Genomic DNA, 20,377 nt, shown 5'->3' with positions numbered 1-20,377 from the left:
CAGTGACGTTACTGCTGTTTGGAGTTTTCTAAGTTTTCGTTTAAGTTTTTTTTTGTTTTTTGCTTGTTTGTTTGGTTTGTTTATTGTCTGTCAGCAGGATTACACAAAAAAATACTTGATCAAATTTGGCCTTGAAGGAACTTTGGCAATGTGCAACTAGAACAAGAACAAGAACCAACTATCTAAGAACCAGTAGTTATTCTATTTTCTACCACTTATCCAGTCCAGTCTGAAGGTAACTACTCTACATATATTTCACAACCACTTTGTCACTCTGGCCACTAGAGGTTGCCTAACTTTAAAACATAACTGTAAGCTTTCCCTAATTGATCTATCCTGTGATTTTCTGTGTGAGGACTATTCTAAATCCCATACGATCTGAATGTGTTCAGCACTTCCACTGATCTCACATCTATTAATAAAGTCTGAATGCTAATGTGTGAGTATGTATTTTCATCCCTCTGGGCTTCCTCAAGAGCTGACAGCTGAAGTAAACCTCTCTTCAGCATTTTCTGCCTTTCCTCCTCTTCCTCCTCCTCCCTTGGTGTTCAGGACTATATAAGGATGGTTCCCCTGGTGATACAGTGATGAATGGCAGCATGGTGGGGGGATGGAGCATAAACACAGAGGTCTCCAGATAGAAAATAAAACCAAATGAGAACAAAAAAGAGGGTGATTTGGCTCTGTTAGTCTGCCTAATGAAACACACAAGTCTCAACAATGCATTGCAATTTTAAATCTGTTATTGGCACTGCAAAAAGACAGAAAATGATGGATTTTAGGAATTTAGTTTAAGCTCTTGTCAGTATCTGAAGCCTCTGTATGCTGCTGCTTTTGGTATTATTTTAAAACAGCTGATTGCTGTGCTGATTTTTTCTGTAGCAGTGTGGGTGTTAACACAAATATCTGATCAGCCAATAATATTAAAGCAATTCCCAAATGTATCTAAACACGGTCAGGATGACCTGCTGAGGTTCAAACTGAGCATCAGAATGAGGAAGAAAGGTGATTTAAGTTTGGATGTGGCATGGTTCTTGGTTTGAGTATTTCACAAACTGCTGATCTGCTGGGATTTTCCCACACAACCATCTCTAGGGTTTACAGGGAATGGTCAGAAAAGGAGAAAATATCCAGTGAGCTGCATTTATGAGGGAGAAAATGTCACAAAGCTTAAATCATGTCAAACTAGTTTCTTGAACATAAGCTAACTGTACTAAAATAACCTCCACAATAGAGCACCTGTGGTATGTGGTGGAACAAAAGATTGTCATCATGGATGTGCAGCTGACAAATCTGCAGCATCTGTGTGATGCTGTCATGTTTTTAGTACCTTGTTGAATCTATGCTATGAAGAATTGAAGCAGCTCCAAAGGCAAAAAAAAGTGGCTCCAATTTGGTACTAGCAAAGTGTACCTAAAAATTTCAATTCAGGGTATAATAAAGTAAAATATATCACAAAAGTGACCCAGTACAAAGTGTAATGACTGATATTAATAATTAAATGAAGGAATTAGTCTGAAAGCGGAGTCCTGTGAGAGTTCCATTGCGCCTCCTGGCCGCTGGGTGTCGCTGCTGCGCTGTTTGTGACTCTGCTCCTTTCTCCGCCGCTGTCAGCTAATCTGTCGTTGCTCGTCTTCTTTGTACCATTTCAGAATATCAAAGTCCGGTTAATGCAGGTAAGTGCCATAACAATGATTACTGTGGAGCCGTCACGTGGAGGCGGTGCTTCCTCACTTACCACTGTGTTGACTTTAGTCGCAAAAGAAAAAGAAAAAAAGAGTGACGAAGAAGACGTTGAAAGCTCGGGGTGTCCTGATTAGGTTAGCTAGCAAAACATAGTTAGTTCCATTATCGGACAAAAACAGATCCTACATAAGAACTCAACTTACAGTCCGAAGTTGAAATTAGGCGCTAGCTGTTTGTCACGATTACTAAGATCTTGCTAGCTTTGCTGTCGCGTTTACTGTGATCAAGTTATTCTTTATTGCGCACAGTTTTCACACTTTTTATACTTTTCCCCCCTTTAGTCGCTGATCATGAAGAGCTCCAAAGAGGCCGTGCAGTCAGCAGCCAAAGAGTTTCTGCAGTTTGTCAACAGAGGAGTGTCTCCGTATCACGGTAAAGTCTGCAAAACTCTGGATTTATCCCTTCAAATGTAATAAAATATGTATCATACGGAACTTACGTACATGGCAGCGTTGAATGTTTTTTATCCAAGTTCCAAACTGTACCGAACCAAACTCCGTTTATAAATCTTTGAATTTAAAGTCCTGTTGAAGCTCAGCACCCGTTTATATGAGGTAAAGTATTATTGCAAACCTTCTCCGTGTTGTCAGAGGCAGGCTTTTACTTCGGCGACCATGTCCAGTACTTAGTAAGCATAATAAGAAAAAGTCCAACTTCTTAAAAATGTTACTGGTGCATGGCTGTTGTAGCTCGCTTATTGAGAGTCTTACTGGCATATTTGTATTGGCAGTACATTAGAGCCACAGAAGGAAAATGAATAAATGGGGAAAAAAGAAGGAGCTGGAGGTGGCTAAAGATTTGAGGAAAAGAAATTTGGAAATTTCAAGATTAATATTGCAAATGTACACAAAATGTGCATGTGGTAAACATTGCCACCCATTTCTGAGGGAAAGAACTACCAAATTTACAAGGAAAACTTGTAATTCATAAGAAAAGATATAAATAAAATTCTATCAAGATGGAAAAAAAATGAAAAATGCATTAGAAAAAAAATCCTCCTACAAATTCATGAGGAAAAAGATGACATTTACAAGAAAATTGGCAAAATTAAAAAAGGGGAAAATTCTGAGAGAGAACTGGTAAAATTACAAAAAACTGAAACAAATACATGGAAAATACTTAAACAGGTAATAAAGAAAAAACACCATTAAATTAACAAAAATCTATTGAAATTATTATTGAAAATTATTTTTATTGAAATTATTGAAAAATTAAGCAGTTATTTGAATTTACCATTGCTCTTATAATAAATGCCCAGCTGGAAACTGAGGTTTATTTTCTGTCTCTAAAGAGAAAGTTTTCTCATTTAATAAAGTTTGTTTAACAAGCAGCTGAAAGTAAAACAACTTCAGTAAAGCAGGTCCAGTCACATACTATCCAGTTCAGTATGTTGTACATGACACATGCATTATAGGAGTCCACGGTATGCCACTCTTTTCTTTGTGGTGTAATTTTAAATTTGACACCTGTTTTTCCTCCCACCAAGTTTTTTATGCTGACAGTTTGTTGCTTTTGTGCTTTAAAACCAGTGAGAATCAGTGAAGAGAAGGCAGCAGGTTGAGTTTGATAGGAAAGACAGCGAGTGTCTCTCTGTTGTAATCAGAGCATAAACGGGTCCTCATGTTTCAGCATTAACCAGCTGAGATGCAGTTCAGATCACCTTTGAGCCAGAGAGATAAGATTGAGATGGAACAGATATTTCATCATGTCTACAGCCTTTGCCCTCTGAACTCTATCCCCAAGAACAAATAAAGAACCAAAGAATTTAAATAATTTTTCAGTTCCTTAACGGGAATGAAGTGCAAAAGGTAATAACGTTTTGCACTTTTTTTGGTTTATTTTGGTAATTTAATTATTGAATTGGTAGCATCTTTTAAATAGCTTTCGCACACTTGGTTGAGAAGAGATAGACATTTTAAAGTCATGTCTTTGCTCTGAAACTCATCTCTACCTCATTTTAGGCTTAACAAAATCTGAGTTTTCACTAGTTTGAAAAACAACTGAAAAGTAGAAAATGGCTCCCATTGATTTACTGAGGAGTAGTTAAATGTGACAGTGAGGTCTCTAAAACTCAGTCTCTGTTGTCTCAGTACTTTAATCAGCGTTGAAAAGTAATCATGACAAACAACGCCCAGAACTGACAGTAAGGCATGTAGTCAGACTGCATAGATCAGTTTGACTTTAACAAAACCAAATAAACTTCATGTTTCCTCCACTTTCTCGCCCTGCAGTGGTTGAAGAATGTCGCCGGCATCTGCTGGAGGCTGGGTTCATCGAGCTCAAGGAGACGGAGCAGTGGGACATCAAGCCAGCCAGCAAGGTGGGGTAAAAAGTAGTAGAACGGAAATCTAAATGGTTCGCACAAGATTGCACTCTCAACTGTACAGGGAGTGCAGAATTATTAGGCAAGTTGTATTTTTGAGGAATAATTTTATTATTGAACAACAACCATGTTCTCAATGAACCCAAAAAACTCATTAATATCAAAGCTGAATGTTTTTGGAAGTAGTTTTTAGTTTGTTTTTAGTTTTAGCTATTTTAGGGGGATATCTGTGTGTGCAGGTGACTATTACTGTGCATAATTATTAGGCAACTTAACAAAAAACAAATATATACCCATTTCAATTATTTATTTTTACCAGTGACACCAGTATAACATCTCCACATTCACAAATATACATTTCTGACATTCAAAAACAAAACAAAAACAAATCAGCGACCAATATAGCCACCTTTCTTTGCAAGGACACTCAAAAGCCTGCCATCCATGGATTCTGTCAGTGTTTTGATCTGTTCACCATCAACATTGCGTGCAGCAGCAACCACAGCCTCCCAGACACTGTTCAGAGAGGTGTACTGTTTTCCCTCCTTGTAAATCTCACATTTGATGATGGACCACAGGTTCTCAATGGGGTTCAGATCAGGTGAACAAGGAGGCCATGTCATTAGTTTTTCTTCTTTTATACCCTTTCTTGCCAGCCACGCTGTGGAGTACTTGGACGCGTGTGATGGAGCATTGTCCTGCATGAAAATCATGTTTTTCTTGAAGGATGCAGACTTCTTCCTGTACCACTGCTTGAAGAAGGTGTCTTCCAGAAACTGGCAGTTGGACTGGGAGTTGAGCTTGACTCCATCCTCAACCCGAAAAGGCCCCACAAGCTCATCTTTGATGATACCAGCCCAAACCAGTACTCCACCTCCACCTTGCTGGCGTCTGAGTCGGACTGGAGCTCTCTGCCCTTTACCAATCCAGCCACGGGCCCATCCATCTGGCCCATCAAGACTCACTCTCATTTCATCAGTCCATAAAACCTTAGAAAAACCAGTCTTGAGATATTTCTTGGCCCAGTCTTGACGTTTCAGCTTGTGTGTCTTGTTCAGTGGTGGTCGTCTTTCAGCCTTTCTTACCTTGGCCATGTCTCTGAGTATTGCACACCTTGTGCTTTTGGGCACTCCAGTGATGTTGCAGCTCTGAAATATGGCCAAACTGGTGGCAAGTGGCATCTTGGCAGCTGCACGCTTGACTTTTCTCAGTTCATGGGCAGTTATTTTGCGCCTTGGTTTTTCCACACGCTTCTTGCGACCCTGTTGACTATTTTGAATGAAACCCTTGATTGTTCGATGATCACGCTTCAGAAGCTTTGCAATTTTGAGACTGCTGCATCCCTCTGCAAGATATCTCACTATTTTTGACTTTTCTGAGCCTGTCAAGTCCTTCTTTTGACCCATTTTGCCAAAGGAAAGGACATTGCCTAATAATTATGCACACCTGATATAGGGTGTTGATGTCATTAGACCACACCCCTTCTCATTACAGAGATGCACATCACCTAATATGCTTAATTGGTAGTAGGCTTTCGAGCCTATACAGCTTGGAGTAAGACAACATGCATGAAGAGGATGATGTGGACAAAATACTCATTTGCCTAATAATTCTGCACTCCCTGTATATGCTGAAATTTCAGAATTTGTATTTGTAAAATCTGACCATGTTCACTAACTATCCAAGGGCTTTTATTTTGGAAGTATCATGATAAATGTCTGTAAACGTCTAGGGGCTTTTGTTTTGAAAATCTGACATTCGATTTTGTTTTGGGAAAAAGAGACCCTTTAAAGTATCCTGGTAAATTTCTATAACAGTTAAGGGTCTTTTATTTTGAACATTAAATGTGTATTTTAACATCCTGAAGTCCTTTACCTTGTGTGTTATGTGTATGTCAGGTAGACTTTTAATACAAAGGAAAATTATCCTGGTGAATTTCTATAATTTTATTCATTTTCTGCAACAATCAAATGATTTAATTTTCAAAGTTTTGCATATGTCTGAATGTCCTCATAATTTCCCAAAAGTAACTGGGGACCTTTTATTTAGGAAAAAATGACCCTTTATGACATTCTGGTGAATTTCTATAACAGCTGAGGGTCTTTTGCTTTGAATATCTGACTTTCATTTCACATCCTGACAAGTTTCTGTAACTAACGGAATTTTTTATTTTGAAAAAGAATAAGAACACATTATTTTGAAAATGTGTTTGAGATTTCTGTTAAGTTATAATAAAGTGGGGGTATTTAATTTATCTGCATATGGCTGAATTTCATGATGCTTCCTGTCATAATAGCTTCCTAACAGAAGCTTTTATTTTGAAAAATGTGCATCTGTAGGTTTCCTCCTATAGTGCAAAGACATGCGTGTTAGGTTAACTGCTGTTTAAATAGTTTTCCATTTGCTCTCTCCATTTGAATCTACCAATCACAAGCAGGTTGTTTCTGATTGGTGGACTTGCTTCAAGGGAGACCATAATGGGGATAAATTTGCCGTCTTTCCCGTCTTCTCTCTGCAGTACTTTGTGACCAGGAACTTCTCCAGCCTCATTGCCTTTGCGGTGGGTGGACGCTACCTGCCGGGAAACGGCTTCTCTATGATCGGCGCCCACACAGACAGCCCCTGCCTCAGGGTGAGACTCCGCCCACTCATTCACCTGTATCAGCTCTTTGCTTCCACTCTGGATGCAAAGCCAAACCATAGCGGGGAGGAGCTGAAACATGAGGAGAGTGAAGCTGAGCCGATGCCGAGAGTCATGAGGAATGGTTTTTATTTTACTATCAGCTTCTTCCTCTCATGTTTAGGAGGGTGGACGCCAAAGGAAATGCTGCGTCTGTCTGGAGAACCAACATGGTTTTGTTTTAGTCATTTTAAGGTCTTAGAATAATCTGAAAACTGAGGCAACCTCATCCAAATTCTTTGTACCAAAAGAAGGGAAGAAAAATCATGATTGTGTTTATTTTTTGATTGTGAGATTATTGATTGTGTTTGTGCTTCCAGGTGAAGCCGAGGTCTAAGAGGACCAAGCAGGGCTGCCTGCAGGTCGGCGTGGAGTGCTACGGCGGCGGAATCTGGAACACCTGGTTTGACCGTGATCTCACCATCGCAGGCCGCGTTATGGTCAAGGTAGTGTGATTGTTTTTATGTTTACTTCTGTGGCTTACTATTAAATCTGTGCTGTCTGGTTTTCTTTGGGGTTTGTTTTTTTTTATTTTTTTAAGCTGTACAGAATATAACTTACAGAAATGTTAAATTCATTGTAAGGCTCAATTGTAAGGTTTTGGTCTTAAATTTGATATAAATATGTAGCTATTTTTCTGTAAAATAAAATGTATGTAAATTTATGACCAAAAACATGAAGCCATTTTCTTTCTAATCAGGAAACTGGTTTGCTTTCTATGCGGAGCCTGACCATCAGCTTTGACCCATTCCTCTATAAAATGTCAAACTTCGGTGCTGCTTTTTTTGATGACATTTATCGAGCGCACCACTGAGGACGAGAGGCTAAATGTCTCGCCTACAGCTGTCAGCTCGAGCCAGACTGTGACACAACAGTAAACCCGTTTAAATGAGTAGTCGAATCGCTTTTTACAGCAAAACATCACAAAAACGCAGCTGCACGATTCAGAAAATTCAGACAGGCAATACCTTTTTCAAAGACCACTATCAGTCACCTTAACATTATTGAAGCAGCGTGGGATCATCTTCTGTTGAGTCCGTTGAGGGGAAAAAAAACAATATAACAATCAGTAGGAGCTTCGACAACAGTGACATATTCACAACTGTTTCTGATTACATGATCCATACTGTTGATTTCCTCTTAATGTGTGCATGCAGGAATCCCTGTTCAACTTTGGCCAGAAAATAATTAACAAATCAATGTAGAACCGTAAACTGGGATCCTGTTTTCCAAGCTAAATGTGGCCCACAGTTAGTTTATGTAATGTCCTTTTGATATGATGGAAACTCCATATTTTTTACTTCAGAGTGGCGGGAAGCTGGTGAATCGACTCGTTCACGTCTCCAGGCCTCTGCTCAGGATCCCTCACCTGGCCATCCACCTGCAGCGGGACATCAACGACTCCTTCGGGCCCAACAAGGAGAACCACCTGTCAGTTACTAAACGCAACACTTCTATGAAATGCACCACTTTTATTGAATTTGTTACAGTGGAAGCTCATATTAAACATGGACACAGGCACAAATAATAAAACCTAATCCCCGTGAACACTTTATTTCGGGCTTCTATTCTACCCTTGGATCTGCGTGATGTCATAGATAGGCAGGGAAGCCTGTGTGTCATTGCCTTTTCTTGTTCTATTTTTAGTCCATCATTGATGTGACTTTGAGATGAGCTTTGGTTTATAGTCGGTATGTTTCATCTGTCTCAGTGTGCCCATCATCGCCACTGCCGTCCAGGAGGAACTGGAGACAGGCTCGGCGTCCTCTGGAGACGCCTCCTCTGCTGCCAGCACGGTAACCCCAACCTACAGATCTGTAAAAAGCCCTGAATGGGATTACATTCATTCATCCAAAATTTGGGTAAAAAATTGGTATTAAAAGCTCTTTCAGATACCTTAAAATGCTGAGATACCTTGGCCTGCAGAAGCTGGGAAATGCCAAATATTTAGATCATTTTGAGGCCTGAGTAATCTCTGGAATAAGAAAAGATAATCTATCAGATTTGGTGTCTGAAAGCTAAAGATAAACCGCGTACTTTCAGCTGACATCACGAACATGAGTCTTAAAGATGCTGCGTTGTGCTTTGTGTCCCTTCCTCAGGCGGAGAAACACCACCCAGCGCTGGTGAAGGTGCTGTGCTCGGAGCTGGGAGTCGAGCCAGAAGCTCTGCTGGACTTTGAGCTGTGTCTGGCTGACACGCAGCCTGCGGTGAGTCCGCGAGTAAACCATTGACTTCCTGTCACTTTCAATGCAGTGATGATCCCAGGAAGTCGGCCGATGTCTTTAGTTTAATCAGTTTTATGACAGCTGGCACAGAATCCAAGACAAACACATGCAGAATTTGTTTGAATCAGGTCAGTAGATCCAAAATGATCATGTGTTTGACTGCCAAGAAGAACCAGCATGAAGAGAAATGTGGACGAACTGATAAATGAAGGCAGACTGAGGCTTGGGCACACTCAAGATTTAGCTTGAAAATGCCATCAATTGCATTAGTAGGCTTAAGTATCTGTCACAACAAAGGAAGGAGAGCGATGTCTGCACAGTTAGCTCAGGTTGACTCTGCAGGCATTTCAGAGAAACTTAAAGCGACTAAAACTCTAAAACATCTTATGTCAGGTTTCATTTCAGATGTGTGAATAAAACAAGTTGAGATGGAGCTTCTATGGCTCTGATTTTATTCCAGTAAGTTAGATTAATTTGAGTATAGTTTTTAGAGCACCGGTTCTCAGCAGTGTGCTTCATACTGTAAAGACCTACCGATAGAGAGAGAGAAGCTTATAAACGTAAGCCTAATTTTATAAGTAGAGATGGTGTCTGTCTCCTGAGTCCAAACTGGGAGCTTATTCCAGAGAAGAGGGGCCTAAAAGCTGAAGCCTCTGCCTCCCATTCTACTTTTAAATATCCAGGAACTACAAGTAAGCCTGCAGTCTGAGAGCGAAGTGCTCTGTTGATGTGATACAGTTTAGACAAGAAATGATGGGCTCTGATTATTCAGTACTGTGCAAAAGTCTTGAGTCACTTTATTGAATTTATTGAAGCATGCAGAAATATGCCACTTCTTTTTTTCTTTTTCTTTTTTTTTGTCCTCCACTTGTACGGGTCCCTCAATTGTTTTTTTTTAAGGACACGCTGCACACCATGCTGAGAGACACCAAGTTTTCAGCTAACCGCTCTTTGGGAATCACCTCGCTGGTGAAAAATACTATTTCATGTCTGTCAAACTGTGTTGTGTTTGGGATTTTTCATAGATTCAACTAAAGAAATGGTAACAAATTGTGTTTTTCTGCATGAAGATACAATTCAAAATTGGCTCTTTGCTAAGTTGATAATTGAGTAAGGTACCCTTTTCATGCTTGAATGATTCATAGGTCAGCGTTAAGGATTAACTAAAAATGGTAAGGTACAACGATTGGACTGAAAAAGCAACAGCTGTCCAAAGAAACACTTTGAAAGAGCTTCAGAAAGTTGGGAGAATTGTCGCTTACAAGCACTTTCAAAATTACAGCAAAGTCTGGAAGCAAAATGTAAAGAAATGATGGGGACTCGAGGCTTTTCAGAGTAGTGTGTGTGAGAAGAAGGATTTTAAATTCAGTTCTTTGATGTGTTTGGGATCAACCGGAGGCTTTTCAGAGAGCTTTTAGAACAGCTTCATAATGATAAGATGTTACAATGAAGTAATAAATGTACCAGTTATTTTTTTCAGCATCACTCTGAGACAGGATTTCTAATTTTAGTGATATTGATCAGATGAGAGAAAGCAGTCTTCCAGATTCAAACACACTATAAGGCATACAGGAGCTTCTCCTCACACTCTGTTTTTCACCTCGAGGACTCTGTGAGACTTCCAGCCTCGGTTTAAATGAAACTCCTCAACAGTTTTATGAAAGAGGGTCGAATGGGCAGACTCTCATTCTGCTCACTTATTCCAGGCATGTTTGATAGGGACTACTTGCTGGAGTAAAATTTGTGCAGCGTTGGTGACTATATTTGAAACAGTGGAGATATGTCTGTGAAGGTTCTTAGTCATCCAGGTCATCGTAGTCAAAGGAGCTTGCATGAAAGGCGTCTGGACTTCTTTAAATTACTTGAAGACGTTTCACCTCTCATCCGAGAAGCTTCTTCAGTTCTAAGGAACTGAGAGGATCATCAGGGGGTCCTTTTGTCCCTCTGTGGGGGGGTCACTCCCACTAGGTTTATATCTGGGACTCTCCACCATTTGACCTTAGAACTGAAGAAGCTTCTCGGATGAGAGGTGAAACGTCTTCAAGTAATTTAAAGAAGTCCAGACGCCTTTCTTTGCAAGCTCCTTTGAAACAGTGGAGAGTTATGATGGTACTTACAGTCTCTTTGTACCAGTGTGAGTTATGTATATGAGATTGAACAGAGTTTAAAGTTTTTTTTAAATCTGACCGTTTATGTTCTGTAAGTCTAGTAACAAAACGTGAGTCGGCGCCTTCCTCTCTTGTCTCTGCAGGCTTTAGGAGGCGTGTACGAGGAGTTCATTTACTCTCCTCGTCTGGACAACCTGCACAGCTGCTACTGCGCCCTGCGGGTCAGTCGCTTTTCCACCTGCTGCAAGCACAATTTCACTTTTACTACCAGGCCAGAAAAAGAAAAAGGATTTATTTCTCTTCTTGTGTCTTTCATTTTGTTCCCACTGCTTGAAAAAAAACCTTTATATGTATATTTTCAGTTTATTTATAGTTCTTCAACATTAAATGCAGCAAATGTGTTTTGTTCTGTTGTTTAGTTTAAAAATAATGGAAAGATTTACTTTAAAAGCTTTAACATTTGAATGCTCTGAATGAAAATGTAAATAACTGGCATTAAGCTGGGATTCAGTTAAATGAACTCGTGCTAATTTCTTCCTCACAAAGACTCTCCCAAATGTTTTTCACATATCTCACAAAGCAGACGGAGGTTTTTAATCACACCGAGCCACGTTTCTCAGTCCTCACTTCCTCTTTCTTGCTCAGGGGCTGATGGAGTCCTGCACAGCAGACTCTCTGGCTAAAGATCCCAACGTCCGTATGATCACTCTGTACGACAACGAGGAGGTGAGTCCACCAAGCTTTTAGAGAGGAGACTGGGCCAGTGTGGGGCAGCCAGGATACCAGAGAAGCAGGCAAACAGCAGCTTTAGTGTCTCATAATTAAACAGTAATAATAATAATAATTAAAAGCTCCTCTGCAGGTGATTCTGAGATGATGCGAAGCTGCTGTTTGCTCTGGATATCTCACGTGAAAAAACGTGAAAACAACCAGCAGAGCGATGAAGAATGATGTCATCGCCTGCAGGTGAAACTACCTGGGTGTATTTTTTACAGTGTGGCCTGTTTCCTGTAGGTGGGATCAGAGAGCGCTCAGGGCGCTCAGTCCAACCTGACAGAGCTCATTCTCAGCCGCCTCGCCTCCTCCCCCTCCAACCTCACCGCCTTCCAGCAGGCGGCGCCGCTCTCCTTCATGATCAGCGCTGACATGGCGCACGCCGTGCACCCCAACTACCAGTCAGTATCAGCATGAGATTACGTGCTCTCAGACATTTGCACTAAACGGTCATTCGAGAAAAAGAAGGCGTTTTAGATCATTAAGATCAGATAAAACCTGTAATCGCTGGTCTTCATTTGTATTCTAGTTTGATATGTTTTTAATTTTGTTTCCTCTCAGGGAGAAACATGAGGAGAACCACCGGCCGGCTTTTCACAAGGTGAGTCAATTTAATTGCTATTTAAAGTTTAGGAGACTCACCAGGTGGTTGATTTCCTGTGTGATTTTTTTATTTTTTTTGTTTGTTTGTTTGTTTTTTTGTTTAAGGGCCCGGTAATCAAGTTCAACAGCAACCAGCGTTACGCAACTACGGCTGTCACCGCCTCCATTGTCAGAGAGGTGGCCAGCAAGGTCAACGTGCCGCTGCAGGTAAATTGAGAACTGAGTGATGGCATTTGTGTGATTGTAGAAGACTGTTTGCAGTAAAAGTTAAGAAACAGGAATTAAAACGGTGGCGTTTATGTCACTGTAATTCATGAAGAACTCAGCTTGTTTTCTGTGATACCAGTATTTGTGTAAAAGCACATTTCCAGATTTTTCCAGATGTTTACATGTTATGTCCTGGAATTAGTTGCAAAGATCCAGCTTCTCCAGTTCCATTACTGATACCAATGGATACTAGTGTTACGTTAATAAGCTGTATCCCTCACTGTGAGGAAGAGACTGTGGCAGCATCAGGTTCGATTTGTCACATTTTATTTTATTGTTTAAATGGATCGACCCAAGAATGTCATTTTATTGAAGTGGAATGTATTTGTAAAATAATCAGACAAAAGGACCACTGGGTAAAGGACCGAGTTTAAATGCAATCTGTTACTAGCAGCCTGTCACAAAAGCACATTATTTGTTCTCCTTTCTTTATTTGAATTTATGAAATACCAAAGTTAACACAGTTTGACGGACATAAAATAATATTTTTGTACCAACAAGGTGATTCCTAAAGAGCTATTAGCTGAAAACTTGACATATAAGGACACACTAAAAAAATCTGAGGAAACTGGAGAATTGGAGGACAAAAGAAGACTTGGCAGGAATAAAAAACTATCGATTACTTAAAGAAATGAGTAAGAGAGTTCAGACTGTGCTGAAGAATAAAGGTGGTCACACCAAATTTATTTACACTATTCTCATTTCAATTCATGAGCGTTATTAATGCACTTTGCTGTTTTATATAGTGTAACTCGTTTCACCTTTCCTTGCTCCTTGACCTGCAGTGCCTCTTAATACCCACTAGAGGCAGTTTTTATTTTTACTCTAACTTAATAGTCTGAGCGTTCCTGTTGGTCTTCTTGTAGGACGTGATGGTCCGTAACGACAGCCCCTGTGGAACCACCATCGGTCCCATCCTGGCGGCCCGTCTCGGCGTCCCCGTGGTGGACATCGGCTCCCCGCAGCTCTCCATGCACTCCATCAGGGAGATGTGTTGTACATCCAGTGTCCTGCAGAGCACCACCCTTTTCAAGGTAACAGATCAAATTGGGTGTGAATTATGTAGAGCTAATTAATAGACCAGCTGGTTTTACTTTTGAATTCACACACATAATAGCTTCATAAAGTTTGGATTTCCTGCAAGATCTGGCAGCTTCATCAGCAGTTTAATCCAAACATTCTCTGTTGCTTAGGTAAGATTTGTGTGTCTCCCCTAATTCATGACCTTGTAAATTTATGTTTTCTATAAAGGACGTGATTAATGAAGTATAAATACCAAAAGTGATGGTTACATGGTAAAACACAACTGACTTTAATTGTTCTTATCATTGTTTCAGTACTTTGTCGTAAGTCTGCAGCTACTTTTGAAAGTTGCTTAAATAAACTTTAACATACAGACACTGGCCTCAACTTCTCAGATGTAACACTTTAACTTTGTCTTACATCTTTTGGCTTTTTGGTTTCTGTTTAATGGAGACGTCTCTTGCCTTGCTCCTGCTTATCAAACAGATCCCTTTATCTTGTAAAGACAGAATTTTCCTCATCCTCAGCCACCTCTCATGTGGAGTTCCCCAAGGCTTAGTCCTTGGTCCCATTTTATGTTTTTATGTTTTATATATATATATGCTTCCATGCTTTGGACTCATCATGTTTGGAGCCGCTGCCCATCCATCTCTGCTATCTCAATCGAAACAAAACACCACATCGCCCCCATCCTCGCTACACCGCACAAGCTACATATTTTATTAAATTGATTTAAACCTTTTTTTATTGATTATGCCATGTTTTATTTGCTGTTGTTTATTTGAGTTTGGAAAAGCGCTTTATGCTATTTTTTATCTTTCTGTCTGTTCAAACCAAGGCTCTCAATCTGGGGCCTGTTCAGTCATTTTTAAGCCTGTATAAGCCAATTATTGAACATTTTATAAACTTACATTTCTCTTTACATTGTTAATATTTTGAGAACCTCCATGGTGCTTTACTAATGTATGTCTACTTGTCAACTCCTAAGTTACTGAGATAAATAGTCATGAGCGCCTGAGCTGACAACGAAATATCCGTTTGTCACAGTTCTAGTCAGAATATGTCAGGTTTGAACTGTCCAGCTGTGGCATTAGAATCAAATTAAGTGATCTCATTGCTGGCATTTGACAGAGTTCTTTTAGGTTATATTTTTACCTGTTATTGTGCTTTTTCATCTACTTTAAAAAATCTTAGTGATATTAAACTTTGCTGTCACTTCCTGTTTTCTGCTTCTTCTCGCTTCTTCAGGGTTTCTTCGAGTTGTTTCCCACCGTGAGGAGCACGCTGGTCGTTGACTAGAGCTGGGACAGCCACAGCTGATCGGGAATAAAGGATTATACAGACATGTCATTCTCAGTGAACGACTGCATTATTTTAAAATCTTCTGCAAATCTGCAGTGCTTTATTTGTGATTTAAATGCCAAAAAAACATATCTTTTAAAATCACCTGACCCCCTCAGAATCAACACTTAAAGTATATAGTAACTTTGGTATATTTAATGAAACCAGGCAAAATTCAACCAGTATTTTAGTGTTTTGGATCTTTCATAGCTTCGAGTACACATGACGTTATCAGGGCTGAAAAGCACATTTAAATAGTTTTTTAAAAACTGCAGCCAAATCAGTTTGTGGCACTTTGAGTGGGTGTAAATCTGAAGAGTAAATCTTGTTTCTATTGATCTGTTTTCTGATGATTCGCTGGTGAAAACTTTCAAATGTGCACTTTGGGTCAACTTCTAAGGGACATTACCACCATGCGTGACAGGCGGCCTGTTAAAAAAAGTTTTAGGATATGAAAAGTCTCCTTTTTTCCTTACATTTGGATACCAGGCTTGTCTTCTAGTCGTGATTCCTTCTGCAGTTGAAATAACTTTTAACACTCTGAGCCACATTCATACATTGGTTTATTCTCTCCCCTTTAAGCACTTTTTCACCATCTCACACACTTACACTCCAGTACTGTGTGGGAGCAGTTTGAGATTCAGTGTCTTGCCCAAGAACACTTCGACATGCCAACAGAGACGCATGAAGTTCACATGTTGTGTATAATGATTTAGAAATATAATAATGCAACAAATTAACTTTCAGTGCATCGAGATCAGTGGTCCTCTCTTAGCGATATATGAACCAGATGTTCCCACCTGTACCTCAGACTCACCTGATCATGTTTACATGTTATTTATGTTTGTCACCAATTTAAATCAGATTGGAGCTTTCCAGGGATACTGGATTTTGGGTGTATATTTGGCTCTGTTGCAGTTCTGAGCAGAGCTTAAATGTGTATATGTTCTTGTGAAATTTGAACAGATCAAAAATGCTGGAAAAATAATGCCATGATGCACGTCGAAGGGCCTGTAACATTAAATATACTGAAGTTACTGTACTTTATATAAAATGAGCTGATTCTGAGGTGATCGAGTGGGTTGAATCCTTTTATAAAAATGTCTTTTCTTGTGTGTGGATGATTCTAGGTTTTAAATCTGATCTTGCTGTAATTGTGTTCGATTATATCGGACGAAAAAGCTGCACTACTTCAAGACCTCATGTCTTTCTTATGAAATGAAATTGTGTAGAAGAAACTTTGGAAAAAAATGTTTAAAATCCCTTCTGTCTCGCCCTGTTTTTATTATTTTCTTGTTGGTGGAGTCGGTAAACACGGAGTGGAGGTAAATGTGAACGTTTCATGCTGCAGGAGAGGCTGCAGTAATTGAATTTCACCTCCTCTGTTTTAATAAAATGCAGCGAGGAGCTGGATGTGCCGCTCTGCCAAGTGCCGGACAGTTTCTTGGCAGCATGAGGAGGACTTATGAGCCATATCAAGATGCAGCAAGAAGAAGGCACTCCTTAATCCTGCTTTTAGTCTCATGGGCTCTGTTAGAAAGTCAATTACAATCCTGTTGGGGAATTCATCAAAATAAATCACCTGAAATTACAAAAATTAGGTGAAAAACAAGCAAGAATGCTGAAATAAGTGAAATTAGAAAGAATTGTGGCTGCTGGTTAAAACATATTGAATAAGTTTGTTGTTTTTATTGTCATTTTGTTGAATATTACAATTTTCAAAGCTTTTTAAACTTATAATTTTAACAAGTTTGATCAAACGAATACATGCATGGTACACAGAGGAGGATATTTTCAGTGTTTATGCATTTATGTGTTTTTCTAACCCTTAAACATCTCAAGTGGTTCAGATGACTTTAAAACCGTTCACATATTTTTGCAAATGAGCCTTAAAAGCTCTGGATAGAAACTTTAGCCCTCGATTAAATGAATTTAAAACAATCACTTGTGATGTGATTGATAGTACAAAGAAAAGAGAAGTAGGGGTAACTTTGAAGGACGAGTGTGTGAATAGTGCTGTGAAGGTCAGGCAGGATCGTGGAAATCAAAAATGTGATGTGGAGTGGGCACCTTGCTAACCAAGCTTTCAAGCATTAGCTAATAACGTAGCACTGCACCTGCTTGTCCAAATATGGTCACTTATGGTGACATTAAAAAAGACAACAAAAGAACAGGGCTGAAAACATAATTAAAGCTTAAAAATTGAGTTCAAAACAGCCACGTTTGATGTCACGTGGCCACGTCCATCTTTTATATACAGGCTATGGCAAACACTTGCGTGTGTTTGAAAAACAGTGTCAGAGATGATGACGTTAGCCCCACTAAGTCATCCTGTATTTTTTTTATTATGCATCTAATTTGCACATTTTCTAAATATTACGGACACCTCTTGCAGTTTTACGTCTGCTGTTTCTACTTAAACTCTGGATTTAATGACGCTTTTAATGATGTTTCCTTTAGTTTTTGCAGTTTAGCGCCTCCTGTGGCTCGGATTATCCACCCATCCCTCCTCGCTCTCTCTTTCTCTCTGCGTCTCTGTCTCTCAGCCTCACTCTTCCTCTCCATCCCTCCTCCAGCAGCAGCTTCTCCTCTGACATGGAGAGCTGGTAGAAGCGCAGCGGCGGCGGCGGCTCTCCCCTCCTCGCTCCGATGGATGTTGGATGTACCATGCGGTCACCGCGGCTCTGGGCAGCTCTGTGCCTCCTCCTCCTCACCGCCTCTTGCCGGCTGTGCTCGGCCACCCGACACGGTAAGAGAGTGGACGTGGATCTGATGCGATGTGATGGAGACAGATGCACTTCCCTCTTAATAAAGTGGATCTGTCCACCCTGCGACGCGCGGTGCGTAAATCACGATTTCCCCGAAGAGGAGCTCCCCGCTGTTAGTGACCGCAGCACTGAGCCGCCTCGGTGCACTTTGTGCTCACGTTTCACTTTCTTTGCAAAATATTTTAAAGAGTGTAAAACCTATTTTCATCGGCGTTTACTCAAATTCACAGCGGGGTTTGTGAAAGTTGCTCGTTGTCTCTACTGGATGTTTTTCAAATACGGTTGAACATAATCTGGATTCAGCGAGTTTTGCTCGGCTTTGACACTCCTGCATAAAAAAGTGCAGAAAGTGAATAGAAATAACACATGAAGTGCCTGTTCTTGCATTTCCGTTTGTCCGCCTCTGAGGTGTTTACCTCGGTGCTAAATTGCGTGAGTGACGCAAAAGCTGTGACCAGGGGTCGGCTCGGATGTGTCTGAGCGCTCAGATGAATCATTTTGTTGATCACAAACAAACAGAGCCAAAACAGCAGCAGGAGAGGCAGAGAGAGAGGGAGGGGCGAGGGCTGGGTTGGTTTGTTTTGGTTCACAGTTAATTTGCCTTCACAAGGAGCCAACATGATGATGATGTAGAAACTGACAGGGAGTTATTTTCATGCAGGGGCCTCTGAGGTCACAGCAAGATCCATGAGAATCCAGAGGAGCTAAAAGCCGGATCAAAACACCCTTCATTGTCTTTATGTGGAAAATTGTTTTGGCAACGCCGAACATCTGACTTGTAAATGCAAAGTAGAGTGACTGCCACAGTGTGAAAAATAGCAACAGCAGGAGTTCACACAGTCTGCTAACAGAGCAGTTTAAAAAGAGCCAAATGGACAAGACGTTTGCTGCCTGTTTTATTAAGCTGAGCATGAATCTAATAAAGCAGCAGTTAGAAACATTCATATCCAGACTGCAGCACCTGCAGGTGCTTGGGCTGTTTGCACTGTGGTCTATAAAGATGTGCTTCATGAAGAAAATGTCTTTAAAAGCATTTAGGGACTTAAGATCAGACATTATGAAGTCAGTAATGTGCATAAACGTACAGGAAACCATCAAAGCGAGCCTGCAGATCCTATTTTTCTTTACTGCTTTCTGTTTAGCCAGAGTTTTACTGACTGAGCTTAAGGCAGGGATTATATTCAGTTTGTGGACATGGAAACAAACCTGTGTGGACATCACGAGTAAGTAGTCATTGTAGTAGGAGCAGCGATATGTGGCCTCAAAATTAAATAACATTTCAAGAAAATGTGTGATAATTACATATTTTCCATCCTTCTTTTCTAATGAGCTAATGAAGCAGATAAGATAAGATGAGATGAGATAGCCTTTATTAGTCCCAGAGTTCAGAAATTCACATTGTTACAGCAGCAGAGGGGACAAGGCAGGAATAAATAAATAAATAGATGATACACTTCCTAATTTGAAATATAAATCTATTGAAACAAGGCGCCAGCAGCATTATACCCACAGGCACAGCCTAATTAAATATAAGTGCAAAAGTAGCCCAGGTAGCATTTTTCCTGGAAAGTTTCAGTAAAAGTATAAAATAACTATTAAATTAAATATTGATGAAGTTTGTCGTGGATACCAGGGTTAGTATAGGTAAGTAAAACTGTTTGGTTGAGTAACATGTTCATGACACAGCAGTGTCTATCTGGGAATTAGCAAAAAGAACCTAATGTTAGGTGGCGTGGTGCTAATGTGGTGAAAAACAGTGGAATAGCATTGGTATGTCACCGTGTTTGGACAGGAGCGTCTTCTATCAGTTACGGGAGGGTAACATCAACCGAGTGTTTATTTATTATGTGCAATCCCTCCTAAAAAGCCGCAACACTGCCTTCAAGTCAGGGGACAGGGCTGCGTATAGGGCGGCCAGGGCAGACCTGAGTAGAGGCATCAGGAAAGCTAAGGCTGCCTATAGGAGGAGGATTGAAGATCACTTTGCTGACAACGACCCCAGAAAAATGTAGCAGGGGATCAATCACATTACCAACTACAGAAGCAATAACCAGGCAACATCTAGGACTGATGCCTCACTGGCTGAGGATCTAAACCGTTTCTTCGCCCGCTTTGAGACGACCAAGCCCTCAGCTGCCACACCACTTCCACCCGCCCCCAGCACTGGCACACTAACACTTAGGGAGCACCAAGTGAGGTGTGTTCTAAGGTCAGTGAATCCCAGGAAGGCGGCAGGTCCTGATGGAATACATGGAAAGGTTCTCAGAGCATGTGCTGACGAACTGACCGGAGTCTTCACTAAAATCTTCAACCTTTCCTTGTCATCAAACACCGTCCCGCCCTGCCTCAAAACCTCCACCATCATCCCCATCGCCAAGAAGACAGCTGTGGCCAGCCCAAATGACTACAGGCCTGTTGCACTTACGCCTGTAGTGATGAAGTGCTTTGAGAGACTGGTCTGTCAGCACATCAGGGCCGGTCTGCCTCCCACTCTGGACCCCCACCAATTTGCCTAC

The 20,377-nt window shown here is 40.6% G+C and overlaps 2 protein-coding genes across 4 annotated transcripts in view; both read left to right on the top strand.

The window, feature by feature from the left end:
* Positions 1 to 1,544: 1,544 nt before the first annotated feature.
* On the top strand, positions 1,545 to 15,199 carry dnpep (aspartyl aminopeptidase). Of its 2 annotated transcripts, none has more exons than XM_085397533.1 (15): positions 1,545 to 1,676; positions 2,028 to 2,118; positions 3,978 to 4,066; positions 6,588 to 6,701; positions 7,070 to 7,195; positions 8,056 to 8,180; positions 8,461 to 8,545; positions 8,852 to 8,959; positions 11,229 to 11,306; positions 11,731 to 11,811; positions 12,100 to 12,260; positions 12,421 to 12,460; positions 12,568 to 12,669; positions 13,596 to 13,763; positions 15,001 to 15,199. In XM_085397533.1, exons 1-15 carry the CDS (start codon positions 1,671 to 1,673, stop codon positions 15,049 to 15,051), a joined length of 1,425 nt encoding a protein of 474 aa, XP_085253659.1. In that variant the 5' UTR covers positions 1,545 to 1,670; the 3' UTR covers positions 15,052 to 15,199. The 2 variants fall into 2 exon arrangements, with proteins under 2 accessions (XP_085253659.1, XP_085253660.1); XM_085397534.1 differs by lacking the exon at positions 1,545 to 1,676 and adding an exon at positions 1,757 to 1,820.
* Positions 15,200 to 16,498: 1,299 nt separating this feature from the next.
* The window catches only part of ptprnb (protein tyrosine phosphatase receptor type Nb), a 62,003-nt gene continuing 58,124 nt past the window's right edge, over positions 16,499 to 20,377 (top strand). For both annotated transcript variants that reach the window (XM_085397532.1, XM_085397531.1), the window contains exon 1: positions 16,499 to 17,842. In XM_085397532.1, the coding sequence (XP_085253658.1) occupies positions 17,743 to 17,842 (100 nt within the window). In that variant the 5' untranslated portion in view covers positions 16,499 to 17,742. The remainder of the gene's footprint in view (positions 17,843 to 20,377) is intronic.

The sequence above is a fragment of the Rhamphochromis longiceps genome, linkage group LG23 (assembly GCF_057381845.1).
Source record: "Rhamphochromis longiceps isolate RC_006_pf linkage group LG23, R_longiceps_female_GT1.1, whole genome shotgun sequence".
Lineage (NCBI taxonomy): Eukaryota > Metazoa > Chordata > Actinopteri > Cichliformes > Cichlidae > Rhamphochromis > Rhamphochromis longiceps.
This window is presented reverse-complemented; position numbering and strand designations above follow the sequence as displayed.